Source organism: Protobothrops mucrosquamatus, unplaced genomic scaffold, assembly GCF_001527695.2.
Source record: "Protobothrops mucrosquamatus isolate PMUCROS unplaced genomic scaffold, P.Mucros_1.0 scaffold4101, whole genome shotgun sequence".
Lineage (NCBI taxonomy): Eukaryota > Metazoa > Chordata > Lepidosauria > Squamata > Viperidae > Protobothrops > Protobothrops mucrosquamatus.
The window spans coordinates 165761-182651 of record NW_015390030.1 but is presented as its reverse complement, the minus strand read 5'-3'; the positions used below and the strand labels follow the sequence as shown (position 1 = coordinate 182651).

General features: G+C 47.3%; 1 protein-coding gene across 1 annotated transcript in view; it reads left to right on the top strand.

Moving 5' to 3' along the window:
* Nucleotides 1–286: 286 nt before the first annotated feature.
* Nucleotides 287–16891, top strand: part of HTT (huntingtin) — a gene marked incomplete at its 5' end in the record, with an annotated part of 73440 nt that continues 56835 nt past the window's right edge. Inside the window, 12 exons of the mRNA XM_029286569.1 lie at nt 287–470; nt 1948–2068; nt 2262–2338; nt 2797–2948; nt 4806–5011; nt 5902–6028; nt 8053–8183; nt 9257–9367; nt 10785–10862; nt 12361–12584; nt 14024–14102; nt 15361–15522. Coding sequence (XP_029142402.1) covers nt 287–470; nt 1948–2068; nt 2262–2338; nt 2797–2948; nt 4806–5011; nt 5902–6028; nt 8053–8183; nt 9257–9367; nt 10785–10862; nt 12361–12584; nt 14024–14102; nt 15361–15522 — 1652 coding nt within the window. The remainder of the gene's footprint in view (nt 471–1947; nt 2069–2261; nt 2339–2796; nt 2949–4805; nt 5012–5901; nt 6029–8052; nt 8184–9256; nt 9368–10784; nt 10863–12360; nt 12585–14023; nt 14103–15360; nt 15523–16891) is intronic.

The following is a 16891-nucleotide window of genomic DNA, read 5'->3' as shown; positions in this document are numbered from 1 at the left end:
TATCTATCTATCTATCTATCTATCTATCTATCTATCTATCTATCTATCTATCTATCTATCTATCTATCTATTTTTCCGTGTATAAGACGCACCTGGTTTTTGAACAGGGTGTTGGCAGGAAAAAATAGCGTCTTCTACACGGGAAAATGCGGCCATCTGCGTCCTGCAGGGTCTGCTGAAACTGCTATGTGACCGTTTTCTCCAGGACCTTCCCCCCCCCCGCCCCACAAAGGAGGCTTGAAGCTGCCCAGTGTGTCCCTGGTTTTCTTTTTTTCTCTTAGTTAAGAAGGGCCTTCTCGCTTTTCTTCCCTCCTTTCTCGCAGGCTGGTTCCAAAACTCTTCTACGGTTGCGATGGAGGGCAGGCTGACCCAGTCGTAGCCCTGGCGAAGGAGCAGAGCAGCGTCTACCTGAAACTCTTGATGCACGAAACGCCACCAGCTTCCCAGTTTGCCGTGAGCACCATCACCAGGTAGAGCTGCATTTAGCCGGGAGTAAACGCCTCGTTCAGTAACATTTCTTTAAATCCGCGAGGAGGACCTTCTATTTTACTCGCCTCTTCCTTTTGACGAAGGATAAATCTGTCGTCGAGTTTAACTTGCTTTGTCTATGGAGGTTCTCCGTCATCCAGGTCAGGGTTGTCCCAAAGGTGCTTTTTTCACGAGTCAACTCGACTTTCTTGTTTTTCCTTTGAAGATATTTTGCTTCTCATCCCAGAAGCTTCTTCAGCTCTGATTGGATGGTGGGGAACGGAAGGATTTATACTCCTTGCAGACCGCTGGTCATTTGCCTTCTTTTAGAGGGTCATTGAGGCCACTTGGAGGCTTATCTGTGTCCTCAAGGTAACTTGAGTGTTGCAAATGGGTGTGTGTGGGTTCTTAGGACTGTGTTCCACACCCATTTGCACCACTCAGGTGACCTTGAGGACACAGACAAACCTCCAAGTGGCCTCCACGACTCTCTAAAAGAATGCAAATGATCAGCTCTCTGCAAGGAGTATAAGTCCTTCCGTTCTCCACCATCCAGCCAGAGCTGAAGAAGCTTCTGGGATGAGAAGCGAAACGTCTTCAAAGAAAAACTAGAAACTCCAGTTGACTCGTGAAAAAAGCACCTTTGGGTTTAACTTGCATCCTTCTAATTGCTGAATAACTTGACACATTAGGTTTCCAGCCGCAAACTGAACGGGACCTTGGAGTCCCAGCGGACGATCAGTTAAACATGAGCCAGCCGTGTGCGGCAGTAGCCAAAAAAGCGAATATAGTCCTTGGTTGTGTAAACAGAGGCATAGAATCAAAATCAGGTGAATTATTAGTACCGCTTTATAAAAACCTTAGTAAGGCCACACCTGGAATATAGGGCATCCAGGTTTGGTCACCGCATCACAAAAAAGATGTGGAGACTTTGGAAAAAGTGCAGAGAAGAGCAACTAAGACGACGAAAGGCCTGGAGACTAAAACATACAAAGAACGATTGCAGGATTTGGGTTTAGCCAGTCTAGAGAAAAGAAGGGTTAGGGGGGACCTGATAGCACTATTCCAGTATTTGAGGGGCTGCCACAAAGAGGAGGGGGTCAATTTATTTTCCAAAGCACCAGAAGGCAGGATGAGAAGCAACCTGGAACTAAGGAGAAAGTTCCTGACAGTGAGGACAATTAACCAGTGGAACCACCTGCCTCCAGAAGCTCTGAATGCTCCAACACTGGAAGTTTTTAAGAAGAGATTGGACAGCCATTTGTCTGAAATAGTATAGGGTTTCCTGCCTGAGCAGGGGGTTGGACTAGATGACCTCCAAGGTTACTTCCAGCTCTATTCTGATTCTACTCTTTGAGTAGAATAAGGCCTCCATTAGAAGGGACGTAACCATCCGTTAAATGTCCTTTCCCTCCTTAACCAGCCCCGATTAACGTTCGGGAAGAAATGTTTTAACGACATGCTTTCATGTTGCTCTAGAACATACAGAGGATACAACCTGATGCAAGGCCCAGCAGATGTCATGGTGGAGAACAATCTTTCCAGAGTGATCTCGGCGGTGTCCCACGCCTTGACAACATCCCCTTCGCGGTCTCTGACAGTAAGTTTTGATCCTGGATTCTTGACGTCCTGTGCTTTTACCAGTTGGGCTTTTTTTTTTCTTTTTTAGCCTTGTCCTGCATCTTAACTGCGCCATTTTATCTACCAAAGCCGCGCCCCGTGCACCGCGTCTCTTCCACGTTTCCCTGTGTTTTACTGACCCTAACATTTTTTTCTTCCCTTGCGGTTCTCAGTTTGGCTGCTGCGAAGCGTTGTGTGTTTTGTCCTCGTCGTTCCCGGTTTGCACCTGGAACGTGGGATGGCATTGTGGGTAAGTTGCAGCTCATTTGCATTCCCTTTCTTGGAGAGGGGGTTTCCAGGGGCAGGGGTCTCCAGTCTTGGCAGCCTTCAACTCCCACGCTGGCTGGGGAATTCTGGGGCTGATGGGAGGACAATAATCTACAAAGCATGTATGAGCAGCTCTTTTTGATCCCTTACCCACAGTTCGAGTTTTGCCCAGCCCGATGAATTCTCCCACGAGGGTGGGAGGCCCTCGTGTGTCCCATAAGAACAATTTTTGGGGGGGTGGGGTGGGGGGAAGTCCCTGCAGAGTCTTGCCTAACTCCAAACCTCACACAAGCAGGATAGTCCCGCTTGTGGGGCGAATGTTAAGTCATCCCAAATAAGCTTTAGGCAAACAGACTCGTCTCCGCTACGTGGCGTTTGCTCTGTGCCAGCATTTTATCCCTCCGGTGGCGGAAACTGATCATGTTAAAACTCGAATTCCAGTTTTTCTCTCCTGGGAGGCGTGGAGGAGCCTCAGGAGAAGAGCACAGTTGGGATGGTGGGCTTGCTGCTGTCTCTGCTTTCCTCCGTTTCGTTCCCTATGGATCTCTCTGCTCACCAAGATGCTTTGCTCCTGGCTGGGAACTTGCTGGCAGGTAAGAGAAAAATTAACCTTCACTCGCAGGTGTTAAATCTTGGGGAGCCTTATCTGTGTATAAAAAGGTTGCGGCCTCAAGGAAAGAACCGTGTTGCCATCCCGATACAAATCCACATATGTTTTTTGGGGGATTCAGGTCGTCCTTGACTTACAACGTTTGTTTAGTGACCGATCAAAGTTACAACGGCACTGGAAAAAACGGCCTGGAAGGTGGTAAAATGGGGAGAAACTCACTTTAACGTTGAGGCTCAGCTGCGGTCGTAGGTTGAGGACCACCTGTCACGACGAAGGAGACGGGCTGCCTGCCTAGGACAGGGGCGGGCAGCCACGGCAACTTTCCGACCTGTGGCTCGGTCGTGGCCGTTATCCGAGGACTACCTACATGAGTTATTTCGATTTGTAAATGCTTTTTAATATCAATGGTTTTTTTTCTTTTCCTTTTCTTTCTGGTTTTTTTTTGCAGTTTATAACATTTTGTTAGTTTATAGAATAAAATACAGAAGCAAATAGTAGGACACGGTAGGGAACGGAAAAAGAAAAGAACAGGCATTGACTTCCGACTTCAAGGCATTAGCATCCAGCCTGGACTTTTTACTTTTCCATGCTGCTATAAACTAGCCATTTCTTTTTTTCTTTTTTTTAAAGAAATGTTTTATTGGTTGTTTTTTTTTACAATAACAATCCTTAGTACCTGGTGTACAGCGTGTTTTCTTGGTTCATATATTTTGGGGGGGAAACAATCAATAGTAGTTAATTAACAGTCAATAATAATTAATTTTTGTAAGTCCATAATTAATATATTAATTAATAGTATATTTCTTTGATTGTCCCTTCTCCCAATAGTATTCTCTTTCTTCAACCTTAAACAAATACCATTCTTAATATTTTCAATGCATAAATGGTTAAATATAAACATTTTTTTTCATGTTGGTACAAATAATAATAGCGTCCGGGTATGACACTTTTTCTTATCAACTCGTGTTGTTCTGATAAATATCATCATTATACATATACCCAACTTTCTTAGTTCTTATTTAGGCTTAATTTCCCTTTGATATTCCAACAATTCTTATCAGACATAATTTTCTCAATGCTGATCATCTAAATATCCAGGTTTTCCATTTAGACACCCCATCCCGATGTTTTCATATTTCATGCCTTATAAAAACACTATACTGCTTATCTGTCTTATGACATCTACCAATAACATCTTCTCCGATCATAAACTAGTCATTTCTATAACAACAAATCAATCTAATCCAAACCCAAAATCAAAGTTTTCATTTTTTTCCCCACCTCAAGGACAAAAATCCACTCTCCACGTAGAAACGAAAGTACTTCTTTTCAACCCTGCTAACATCGGATGTTCTTGCTTTGACAATATATGAAGATGCAGCCATTTTCTCTTTAATCTATATGTTACTTTTAGAGTTAGAATTAGATGATGCTGGGGGGGAGGGGGAAGAATGTGTATGGGGATTAGTTAGACATAACAACATCACAGGAGAGTGTTCTTCAAGGTTGTTTGAAATAAGAGATGATAAGAAATGGCGGGTTATGAAACTGGAGGGAAGATCTGCATTTCAAACTAATTGGAGAATGTGATTTATGACTATTAATTGGAGGAGGGAATTGTGCTTTGATACTATGTGTTTAGGGGAGGGGAATTCAGTTTTTGGCTTTGATTATGTAGTGCCGATATTATGCTACTCGAATAAAGATTCTTTAAGGTAAACAATGCCTTGAAGTTCTTTGAAGAGTATCATCTGCCCGAACCGTGACATCCCTATTCCTTCCTTTAATCAAAACAATTTAGCCATCTTTCAATTTTTTTCAATGCTTGTCGTGCTCTCAGCCAGCGCCTCCAAATCTCTGCAAAACCCCTGGACGCACAGTGAGGACGAAGCGAGCGTTGCGCCCGCTAAGCAGGAGGACTCGTGGGCGGCCCTGGCTGACCAGACGCTGGCCCTGATGGTGGACCACCTCTTTTCCCATTTGCTGAAGGTCATCAACATTTGCTCCCACATCCTGGACGATGCCGTTCCCGGCCCGACACTAAAGGTACGCTTGTTGCCCGGAGGTTGCTGGCTTGTTTTCAGGGAAGGGGGAGCCTAAGACTTTGTTTCAGGTCATCCTCGACTTTACAACGGTTCGTTTAGCGACCGTTTTGGGAGTCCCCTGCTCATTCCCAGCATTGGAAATTCATCCACTCAAATTATGCCGAGTTTGGCCGTTAACACCAGAAGCATCGCTCTTTCACCTGACCGCTTCTGTGAATTATATACAGGGGTCTCCAACCTTTTGGGATTGGCAGCCCGGTGGGAGAGGGAGGGGCAGGCGCCTTACCTGCGCATGCGGAAATGTGAATGGCCACACGCCCGCACGTGCGTACAAACAGGCTGCCAGCATGCGCTCCATGCCAACGGGGTTGCGAGCATGCGCGCGAGGCTCTCAGTATCTGCGTGAGGCTTGTGCTGCTGCCAGGCTCGCGGTGATGCTACCACCAGCACGAGGCTCACGCTGCAGCCCGCAGTGATGCTGCCCTGGCACGAGGATTTTCCGTGGACCGGAGGAGGCGTGGTTTCGTGTACTGCCTGCATTCCGCAGATGGGGCTTTGCTTCTTTGCGTGGAATGGTTCCTGGCATGCCACGGCCCGGTGCTGGTCCACGGACCGGGGGTTGGGGACCCCTGATTTAGGGTACGTTGGCAGAGTAACCGAATAACACAGTTGGAAGGGAGCGTGGAGATCTTCTAGTCTAAACCCCCCCCCCCCGCTTAGGCAGGAAGCCCTAGACACCTTCAGAGAAATGATTGTCCAATCTATTCTTAAAAAGCTCCAATGATGGGGCGCCCACCACTTCCAAACTTCGCCCCGCCCGAAGGGAATGGCTGATTGTCTAGAAGGCAGTGAGGATGATTTTTTAATGAATTTATTTTTATTTTCCTCCAGGCCACGTTACCGTCTCTAACCAACCCACCTTCGCTGAGTCCAATCCGTCGCAAAGGGAAAGAGAAAGATGTTGCAGAACAAGCCACGGTAGCCATAAGCCCTAAAAAGACGAGTGAAAACAGCCCAGGTTTGGAGAATGATGTGATAAAGTCTAAATGATTTTTTTAAATATATATGTGTGTGTGTGTATGCAGGTCTTGGCGTATTCGGGTCTTTTCCCGTGTAAGATTGAGAGTATCTTGGTGACGTTTCGACGAGGTCCCACTCGTCATCTTCAGGCTGGGATCTTCGGCTTCGTGCTTGTGCAAGCAAAGTGTGATTGGAGCTGCCGTCTCTCTATAAATATTGGTGGGGGTGGGGGGAGTGCTGGCTTAGTTGCTGTAGGTGGATTGGTGGGCTGTGTGGGAGCTATTGTTTGCAGATTGTTCAGCTGTTTTTTAACATCCTGAGTAGTTGAGGTGCTGGCTATGTGCCCATTAGTCATCGAAACGTCGCCAAGATACTCTCAATCTTACACGGGAAAAGACCCGAATACGCCAAGACCTGCATACCTGTACATGTGAAAATCTATGAAAACATATATATACATATATATATATGTAGGTCTTTAGTTATTCGGGTTTTCTCCCGCGTAGAATTAAAAGTACCTTGGCGACGTTTCGACGAAGTCACATTCGTCATCTTCAGGCTGGTGTCTTCAGCTTCGTGCTTCTACTCTTAGAAGCACGAAGCTGAAGACACCAGCCTGAAGATGACGAATGTGACTTCGTNAGAAAACATATATATATATATATATCAATAATAATATTAAAAACAAACTGATGATTCCTGGGTATATCCATATTCAAGAAGCTAAAAAGCACGAACACCAGGAAATTTTGCAAAACTATAAAAGTTTTAATCCAATAAAACACCATGCTTTCGTTGGCCACTGCCAACATCGTCAGGGTACATTCAAGTTGATGGGGGGAAAAAAAAAGAACTTTCCCATCGACTTGAATGTACCCTGACGATGTTGGCAGTGGGCATATTTGTTCAATAACACAACCTTCGATCTCCTGGAGAGGTATAAACCAGTTTATTGCTAAAAAGATATTTAAAAACAATAAAAACAACTATTTACAATGTTAAAAGAAACAACTTAGCTTTTGCTGGTCCCCTGCCAGCGTCCTCAGAGTGAAGCTCATGGGGTGGGGAGATTCTTTTTTATACACCTTGCTGTGTCTAACTGCTTACTCATTGCCCGTGTGATAGGGCCATCCTTCCAGATTAACTGTAATTGCCTTGGTTGTCCCGCCTTCTCTTTTTTGCACTCCAATTCCACACTTTCCCCCTCTCTCATCCTTGTCAATCTCCTCCCGATTGTGACAATCTGTCACAATGAAACTCAAATACTTTGGCCACCTAATGAGAAGGAAGGACTCACTGGAGAAGAGCCTAATGCTGGGAAAGATTGAGGGCAAGAGAAGAAGGGGACGACAGAGAATGAGGTGGCTGGATGGAGTCACTGAAGCAGGAGGCGTGAGCTTCAATGGGCTCCAGAAGATGGTAGAGGACAGGAAGGCCTGGAGGAACGTTGTCCATGGGATCGCGATGGGTCGGACACGACTTTGCAACTAACAACAACAACAACAATCTGTCACAATGAAACTCAAGTACTTTGGCCACCTAATGAGAAGGAAGGACTCCCTGGAGAAGAGCCTAATGCTGGGAAAGACGGAGGGCAATAGAAGAAGGGGACGACAGAGAAGGAGGTGGCTGGATGGAGTCCCTGAAGCAGGAGGCGTGAGCTTCAATGGACTCCAGAAGATGGTAGAGGACAGGAAGGCCTGGAGGAACGTGGTCCATGGGGTCGCCATGGGTCGGACACGACTTCACAACTAACAACAACAACAAAAATCTGTCACACGTAGCCAAGCAGTTCCAAGCATGGCCCCCCTGGAAGCTCCGTGCTCTTCAAGTTAGCTACCAAGTTTGGGCTCTAACTTGAACAGAAGGAGAGGGGGAAAGTTTAGCTCGCAGTGTCCGTCTTGCCGCAGTTCGCCTCCAGCTGACTTCACACGCGTTAAATCCACAGAGGTATAGAGAAGCGCTCAAGAGCGTTAACGTTATTCAGGAATTTCTCTTTTCTCCTTGCTTGACTTTTATCAGCTCCCAGGCAGAGTGACATTTCCAGCTCAGCTCCTCCAAGTAAATCGTCCTCCACGTTGGGTAATTTCTATCATCTCCCGTCGTATCTCAAGCTCTACGACGTTCTGAAGGCCACCTACGCCAACTACAAGGTACTTGTATCCCAGGGCATTTCCATTCGCATGTTACGAATTCCTTGACGAGGAAGTACCGGGCGTTGACTTCGCAGCTCTGATTCTTTGTGTTTTGTAAAATCTGGAGCCGACTCTCGGCCCTGCTTTGGTTTGACTTGCAATCTGCCTTTTCTGAAGTTTTGGATAGAAATTAAGGAGTCTTTTTGGGGGGGGGGCAGCTGTGAGAAACATGCCTGATTAGCTAAGATTGTGTTGTTAAATTATGTCACTCGCCGTTGGGCCTCTCCGTCACCCAGAGATTTTTCCAAGTTTGGAGAGAGGAGGAGAAAACCTCTGTGCTTGTCTACAGGGTCACTTCATGTGATTTCTGCTATTGCTTTTTTGGGGGGAAGCTTTATTTTAATATATAAGGTTCTAAGGCAGAGGTGGGGAACTAGGGCCCCTTTTATGGCTTGTGGACTTCAACTCCCAGAATTCCTGAGCCCGCCATTTTAATATGTAGGACCCAGGTTCTAAGGCAGAGGTGGGGAACTAGGGCCCCTTTTACGGCTTGTGGACTTCCAGAATTCCTGAGCCCGCCATTTTAATATGTAGGACCCAGGTTCTAAGGCAGAGGTGGGGAGCTATGCAGTGGTGGGATTCAGCCAGTTAGCACCAGTTCGGCAGAACCAGTAGCTAATTTTTTGTTGCCCAGGTCCAGAATGGACTTCCAGAAGCAGCATCCACATACAGATGTTGTTCACATATTTGAATCCCACCACTGGAACTACGGCCCCTTTATGACCTGTAGACTTCAATTCCCAGAATTCCTGAGCCAGCAGGGGTGGGGAACCATGGCCGTTTTATGACTTGTGGACTTCAACTCCCAGAATTCCTGAGCCAGCCATTTGAATATGTAAGACTCAGGTTCTAAGGCAGAGGTGGGGAAACTACAGTCCCCTTTGTGACTTGTGGACTTCCAACTCCCAGAATTCCTGAGCTGGCTGGCTGGCTAAGAGCTTCTGCACTGGAGACAAATTGCTTGTGTGTCCAATCACATTTGGCCAATAAAAGAATTCTATGTCTTTCTTTCTTTTCCTTTATTTGGTAAGGTCACACTCGATCTCCAAAACGTCAATGAAAAGTTTGGTGCCTTCCTGAGATCAGCGTTGGACGTTCTCTCTCAGATCTTAGAACTGGCAACTCTACAAGACATTGGAAAGGTGGGTTCATGCTGTCTTAACAGTGTTTTTAAATGTCTCTCAGCCAGTTCAGTTGGAGCAGGGGGTCTTCAAACTTGGCCCTTTTGTGACTTGTGGACTTCAACTCCCAGAATTCCTCAGCCAGAACGCTTTAAGACAGGGGCCGTCAAACTGGGCCCTTTTGTGACTTGGGGACTTCAACTCCCAGAATTTGTCTGCCAGGATGTTTTAAGACAGGGGTCTTCAAACTTGGCCGTGTTGCGTGCTATCCTAGCATCTCTGCTCAGCTGGAGTTTTCTGCCCTAACATGCTCCTGTCACTTTGTGTAGACCAGGGGTCTTCAAACTTGGCTTGACTTGTGGACTTCAACTCCCAGAATTCCTCAGCCAGCGTGCCTGGCTGAGGAATTCTGGGAGCTGAAGTCCACAAGTCATAAAAGAGCCAAGTTTGAAGACCCCTGAGTTAGAGGAACATATGAAAGCATAATTAATGTTATTTAATGTAGACTTTATTAGTGTAGAGCAGGGGTAGGCAACCTTGGCTCTTTTATGACTGGTGGACTTCAACTCCCAGAATTCCTGAGCCAGCCTGACTCAGCTTGGAAACCTCTCCCCTTCCCCTCAGCATGGCTGGCTCAGGAATTCTGGGAGTTGAAGTCCACCAGTCATAAAAGAGCCAAGGTTGCCTACCCCTGCTCTAAACTAATAAAGTCTACATTAATTAACATTAATTATGCTTTCATATGTTCCTCTAGGTCAGGGGTAGGCAACCTTGGCTCTTTTATGACTGGTGGACTTCAACTCCCAGAATTCCTGAGCCAGCCTGGCTCAGCTTGGAACCCTCTCCCTTTCCCCTCAGTGTGGCTGGCTCAGGAATTCTGGGAGTTGAAGTCCACCAGTCATAAAAGAGCCAAGGTTGCCTACCTCCTGGTTTAGAGCTTTGAACTCAGCTCACAGGCTTGTTGCGGGGAAAATAGGAAGGAGTGTTTAACAACTAGGTTCACCACCTTGAATTATTTATAAAAACAATGAATATATGAAAATCTAAAAAGAACTGATGCTTATCAACACTATTGTGATTGAGTGATAGGAATTAAGAGCTCAGCATTAGGATGAAGCATGTCATGGGGCCTAAAAACGCCAAACACATTTGCCTTCTGCACAATCTGCACAGCCTTCAAAACCTCTGCGCCCCCAGCAGGCACCCCGGGACCCTCCACGCAGCATCCAGGCTCCCCGTGGCCCCTGAAACTCTGGTTGAAACAGGTCCCGTGGTGGATTTAGTTTCAGAGCGGCAAGAAATGAGCTCATTCTGACAATTGGACACGCATAGAGTCGTAATTTCTTCACGGAACTTCATATTCTTTATAATTCGTTTTCTACTGCAGCCATGCTCAGTGCTGTTTGGGCAACCCCTAATTCTGCCTTTCTGTTTTTAGTATGTGGAAGAAATTCTGTGTTACCTGAAATCCTGTTTCAACAAAGAGCCGGTCATGGCGACGGTGTGCGTTCAGCAGGTAACAAAGAATGTTTAAAACGTCTGTCCTTGCGTCTTTCTCGGAGAAGAGTTCTTCCTTAAGTCAGCTGCATCATATTACTTTAGTCCCTCCCAGTGTAGATTCGAACCCAAATTTGACACAACTGTCTGACTGAAACCTCACTTCAAAATTGGGGGGGGGAGAGATAATAGGAGATAGAGAGAGACAGAGAGATGGATGGATGATAGGAGAGAAAGAGAGATGGATGATAGGAGATAGAGAGAGATGATGATGAGAGAAAGAGATGGATGGATGATAGAGATGGATGGATGAGAGATATGATAGGAGAGAGAGATACAGAGATGGATGGATGATAGGAGATAGATAGAGATGATGATGCTAGAGAGATGGATGGATGATAGGAGAGAAAGAGATGGATGATAGGAGATAGAGATGATGATGAGAGAAAGATGGATGGATGATAGAGATGGATGGATGAGAGATATGATAGAGAGAGATACAGAGATGGATGGATGATAGGAGATAGATAGAGATGATGAGAGAGATGGATGGATGATAGGAGAGAAAGAGAGATGGATGATAGGAGATAGAGATGATGATGAGAGAAAGAGATGGATGGATGATAGAGATGGATGGATGAGAGATATGATAGGAGAGAGATACAGAGATGGATGGATGATAGGAGATAGATAGAGATGATGATGAGAGAGATGGATGAGAGAGAGATGGATAGATGAGAGAGAGATGAGAGAAGAGAGAGAGAGATGGGTGGATGATAGGAGATAGAGATGATGAGAGATGGATGGATGAGAGAGATGATAGGAGAGAGAGATGGATGGATGAGAGAGAGAGAGAGATGATAGGAGATAGAGAGATACAGAGATGGATGGATGATAGATAGAGATGATGATGAGAGAGAGATGGATGATAGGAGAGAGATAGAGATGGATGGATGAGAGAGATGACGAGAGAGAGACAGAGAGATGGATAGGAGAGAGAGAGAGAGAGTGAGTATAGGAGATAATATATTACATTAAGATAAAACCATAATAAAATCCCATAATATGGAGCCATAGAATTGCAATGGGATAGATGTTTTCATTCGCTATCTAAGGAAGCTAAGCCTCTAACTGCTTCTGGTATGGCTGTGATAAGATCCTCCCAGCTGCCTTAAAATTTCCTAAGGAGACATTCTTGAACTCTGTGTGTTATCGTTCGTTCTGGAGCAACATAGTCACATTGCGGGCTCTGGGCCATTCAGAAATCCAATAAATAAAGCAGAGAGTCAGCTGGATGGAAGAGGGCAAGGACAAAAAGAGGGTGCAGAGTCTCCCCTTCCAAGATCTCCAGGTGGTGCGGGCTCTGGTCCCATCCATCTCTCCTAATGGCAGAGCTTAAGGACTTCCTCCTCCTCCTCCTCCTCCTCCTCCTCCTCCTCCTCCTCCCTCTCTTTCCTTCTCTTTTTGGTTGAGCATCACTGTGATTTTCCGTACTGCTTCTTTCCCGCCTTCCCCAGTTACTGAAGACCTTGTTTGGCACCAACCTGGCCTCTCAGTTTGACAGCTGGTCTTCCAACTCTTGCCGAGCTCAAGGCAAATGCCAGCACTTGGGCTCCTCCAACTTAAGGCCGGGCCTTTACCACTGCTGCTTCATGGCTCCCTACACCCAGTTCACCCAGGCCCTCGCCGATGCCAGTTTGCGGAATATGATGCAGGCCGAGCAGGAACGGGACACCTCGGGGTGAGAGTCACTTTCTCCTTCCAAACCGGTCACCCGTTTGGCATTGTGTGTAGAATTATTGAACTAAATGCCAGGAGAAATACACGGCTTAGTCTTGCATGCTTTAATAAGTAGGGGGGGGGGGTGTCCAAGCTTGGCAACTTTTAAGGCGCGTGGACTTCAACTCCCAGAGGGCGCGTGGACTTCAACTCCCAGAATCCCCCCAGACAGTTGAAGTCCGCGCATCTCAAAGTTGCCAAGCTTGGACGGAGACCCTCGCTTTGCAGATTTACTGTGAACAGGTTGGACATCTGAAAAGTCTTAATTAGCAATCGGTCGGAACTAACGACAAATCGCTCTTGCTTTATTAGGCTTTGCGTAGCCCGGCCCGGCAGTCAGAATTGCTGGTTAGTTATTGGCCAAAAAAAAAAAAAAATCTTCTTTGTTAGAATCTGAGCCAGTTAAACTTTAACATATGCAAAAAGCAGTTGCCAAATTATTCTCTATTTTGAAAATAAAAGGAGCCCCTTTTTTGGGAGGGAACCAAAAATTAAAATTGGGGAAAAAAAATATGTTCACCGCGCTAGACTTTTAAGATAATTGGGATCCTATAGGTTTTATGGATGTTTTTAGGCAAAGAGATTTAAGCTATCTAGAGCAGTGGTTCTCAACCTTTTTAATGCCGCGACCCCAGCCGGTCGTAAGTCGAGGACTAAACCGGTCGTAAGTCGAGGACTAAACCGGTCGTAAGTAGAGGACTACCCAACCGGTCGTAAGTCGAGGACTTTCCCTGCCCGGGAGTGCTGCGCATGCGTGGTTCCGCCCCCTGCGCCGGCCAAGGCGTAGTGGCAAGCGGCAGAGACAGAGCAGGCCGACCACCAGCTGGCCCAGCCCAAGGGAGGTAAGGCACCCGCCGGAAAAGGGAAAAAAAATGGCGGACAAAAAAAATGGCGGACAGCCTTGCTTGGCGACCCCCATGAAATGGTCAATCGACCCCAAATGGGGTCCCGACCCACAGGTTGAGAACCACTGACCTAGAGGCTTTGGGGAAAGGTGGTATACAAAGGCTACTTTACTTTTACGTTCATTTTAAAAGCACATCTCAAGTTTGCAACGCAGAACCGGTTGCATTTATTTATTTAATCTGTTTCTAAGGCTGCAAGATTCGTGGGTAGCACACTAAATAAAATAAAATGGAAAAAAATGGCAGTGGTTATTAACATAGTCATTGTGATGCTTTTTGCAGGGATAAATCCAAGGGAGATGGATGGTTAAGAAGTATAAATAAAAACAAATAAAACCAGGCGCAATCCCCAATTGTGTCATTGTTGAAGGAACAACCTTGTCTCAACGCCTGCCAGAAGCTGTGTTAGCTCAGTTTCAGTTAAAAATGGTTTTTTTTGGTTGTGTGAAGCGTTGACTCTTAAATCCTAACCCTGTGTTAATATTTGATTTTATAGCTGGTTTGACATACTGCAAAAGGTTTCCACGCAACTGAAAACTGGCACCACAAATATGGCCAAGCACCGGGCTGACAAGGTACAACACAAAGCACATTTCGGAAAAAAAAAATACTGTAAGACAGCGGTTCTCGACCTATGGGTCGCGACCCCATTTGGGGTCGATCGACCATTTCATGGGGGTCGCCAAGCAAGGCTGTCCGCCATTTTTTCCCCCTTTTCCGGCGGGTGCCTTACCTCCCTTGAGCTGGGCCAGCTGGTGGTCGGCCTGCTCCGTCTCTGCCGCTTGCCAGCTACGCCTCGGCCGGCGCAGGGGGCGGAACCACGCATGCGCGGCGCTCCTGGGCAGGGAAAGTCCTTGACTTACGACCGGTTGGGTAGTCCTCGACTTACGACCGGTTGGGTAGTCCTTGACTTACGACCGGTTGGGGTCGCGGCATTAAAAAGGTTGAGAACCACTGCTGTAAGAGAAACACGTTGACTATTTATCTGGGGCAGGGTATTTTTCTTCACCCGTAGACCAGGGCTCTCTGAACTTGGCAACTTTAAGACATTGTGGACTTCAACTCCCAGCTCTGCCAGCTGTGGAATTCTGGGAGTTGAAGTCCAAAAGCCTGAAAGCTGCCAGGTTTGCCTTGAGTCCTGAAATAAATTACGGTGAATCTCACCGCTCAATATTGTCCGTGCAACTGAGGGTAGAATTTCTGTATCCCCTCTGGGTGTCCCCCACCTCAAAGGGTTCCCTCAAAGTATCTGCCCTCTGGAATCCCTTGGCAAAACTACAACACCTTGCAGGAAATCCTTGTCTCCTGGACTACTTGTGTAAGAGGTTTAAAAAAGAACAAGGCTCCTTTAAAGATAGGGAGTTCCCTGCAAGAGCTTCCCCTGAGTCCATTAGATCAAGAGTCGCCAATCTTTCTGAGTTGGCGGCCCGGTGGGAAAGGCTAGGGGCAGTTGCCTTTATGCGTGCATGCGCACACGTGAACATGACTGCGTGCGCGTGCTGCAAGCAGGCCAACAGCAGTGCACCTGGGCAGTGCTCGGGGCGATGCTAGGACCTGCGTGACGTGGCGACATTAGCCCCTGCATGACACTTGTGTGAGGGATGGTGAGCGTGCGCACACTTGCACGAGCACTAGACGGCTACTCATGCAGCCCGGTGGCCAAGAGGCCACTGCCCACAGGTTGGGGACCCCTGCATGAGATCTTGCCCTTCAGCTGTTCTTAACGGTGTGGAGTCATTTGGGGAGGGTTTCCAAAGATGGGACGCTATGTTTTCACGCATTTCTTCCCGCCTGGCGTCCTGCTGGGGTGCCGCCCTTCTCTTTCTCCCTCAGAATATCATCCACAACCACATCCGTCTCTTTGAACCGCTTGTCATCAAAGCGCTCAAGCAGTACACCACCACCACGTCGGTGCAACTGCAGCGACAAGTCTTGGATCTTCTCGCTCAGCTCGTTCAACTGCGGGTCAACTACTGTCTCCTGGACTCTGACCAAGTGAGTGTCCAGCCTCTGTTGCTGCAGGACGAGGGTCGTCTCCTGCAGTCAGCCCATCGTGGTCTATTGTGGGAGAAGGACTGGCAGAACCCAAGGGCGGAGTTAAAGGAGGAATCAGCCTAGAATTGCTACGTAGCCATAAAGGAACCAAGCCCAATCCCCCCCGTTGGGCACCATTGACCTTTATCTAACTAAGCAGATGCTGACCTTCGGTCGAGAAGATTCCTGCGCACGGGCCTTTAGCAATGAAGCTGCTGAAACTGAACCTTCATTGGGAAACTTGGTCTTCCATGCCTGACGTCTGTCCACTTCAACCCTTTCAGCTCCCTAGAAAACTAAAGCAGGGGTCCCCAACCCCTGGTCGGTGGACCGGTAATGGGCTGCGGCATGCCAGCAACCGGTCCGCACAAACAAGCAAAGCCCCATCCGCGGGATGCATGCAGCACACAAAACCACGCACCCTCCGGTCCACGGGAAAACGTCTCTCCGTGGAACTGGTCCCTGGTTCCCAAAAGATTGGGGACCTCTGCTCTAAATCAAAGGTCCCCAACCCCCAGTCCATGGACCAGCACCGGGCCACAGCATGCCAGCAACTGGTCCGCACAAACAAAGCCCCAGCCACAAGATACAGGCAGTATACAAAGCCACGCACCCTCCGGTCCGCGGAAAAACCTCTCTCCACAGAACTGGTCGCCGGTGCCCAAAAGGTTGGGGGAAAGGAAAGGTGTGGTCACCTTGAGGCAAGATGCAACATCTTGAGCCCTTTCATAGTCCTCGTACAGTGACGACAGTTCATTTAATGACCCTTCCAAGTTACGACGGCACTGAAAAAAAAGGGACTCGTGACCATTTTTCACACTTTACAACCGTCGCAGCCTCCCCGGGGTCACGGGATCCAAATTTGGACCCTTGGCGACGGACTCATAGTTAACGATGGTCGCAGTGTCCCTGGGAGTCACGGGGTCCCCTTTTGTGATCTTCTGACCAGCAGAGTCAATGGGGGAAGCCAGATTCATTTAACGACCGGGTTACTAACTTACCAGCTGCGGTGATTTACTTAACAACAGTGGTAAGAAAAGTCATAAAATGGGGTTAGGGGAAACTCACTTCACCAATGTCTAGCTTAGCGACATAAATTTTGGGCTCAATCACATGACTGTGGGGAAGCTGCGACGGTCTTAAGCGTGGGGAAACGGTCATAAATTGCTTTTTTTCCCAGTGTCGTCATAACGTTGAGCGGTCACGAAATGCAATGTTGTAAGTTGAGGACTACCTGTATTTTATATCGGTCATTGATTGTAATAAAGAACCTCTCTCCCTCCCTCTCTGTCCCTCCCTCCCTTCCTCTCCCTTTCTCTCCCCCTCCCTC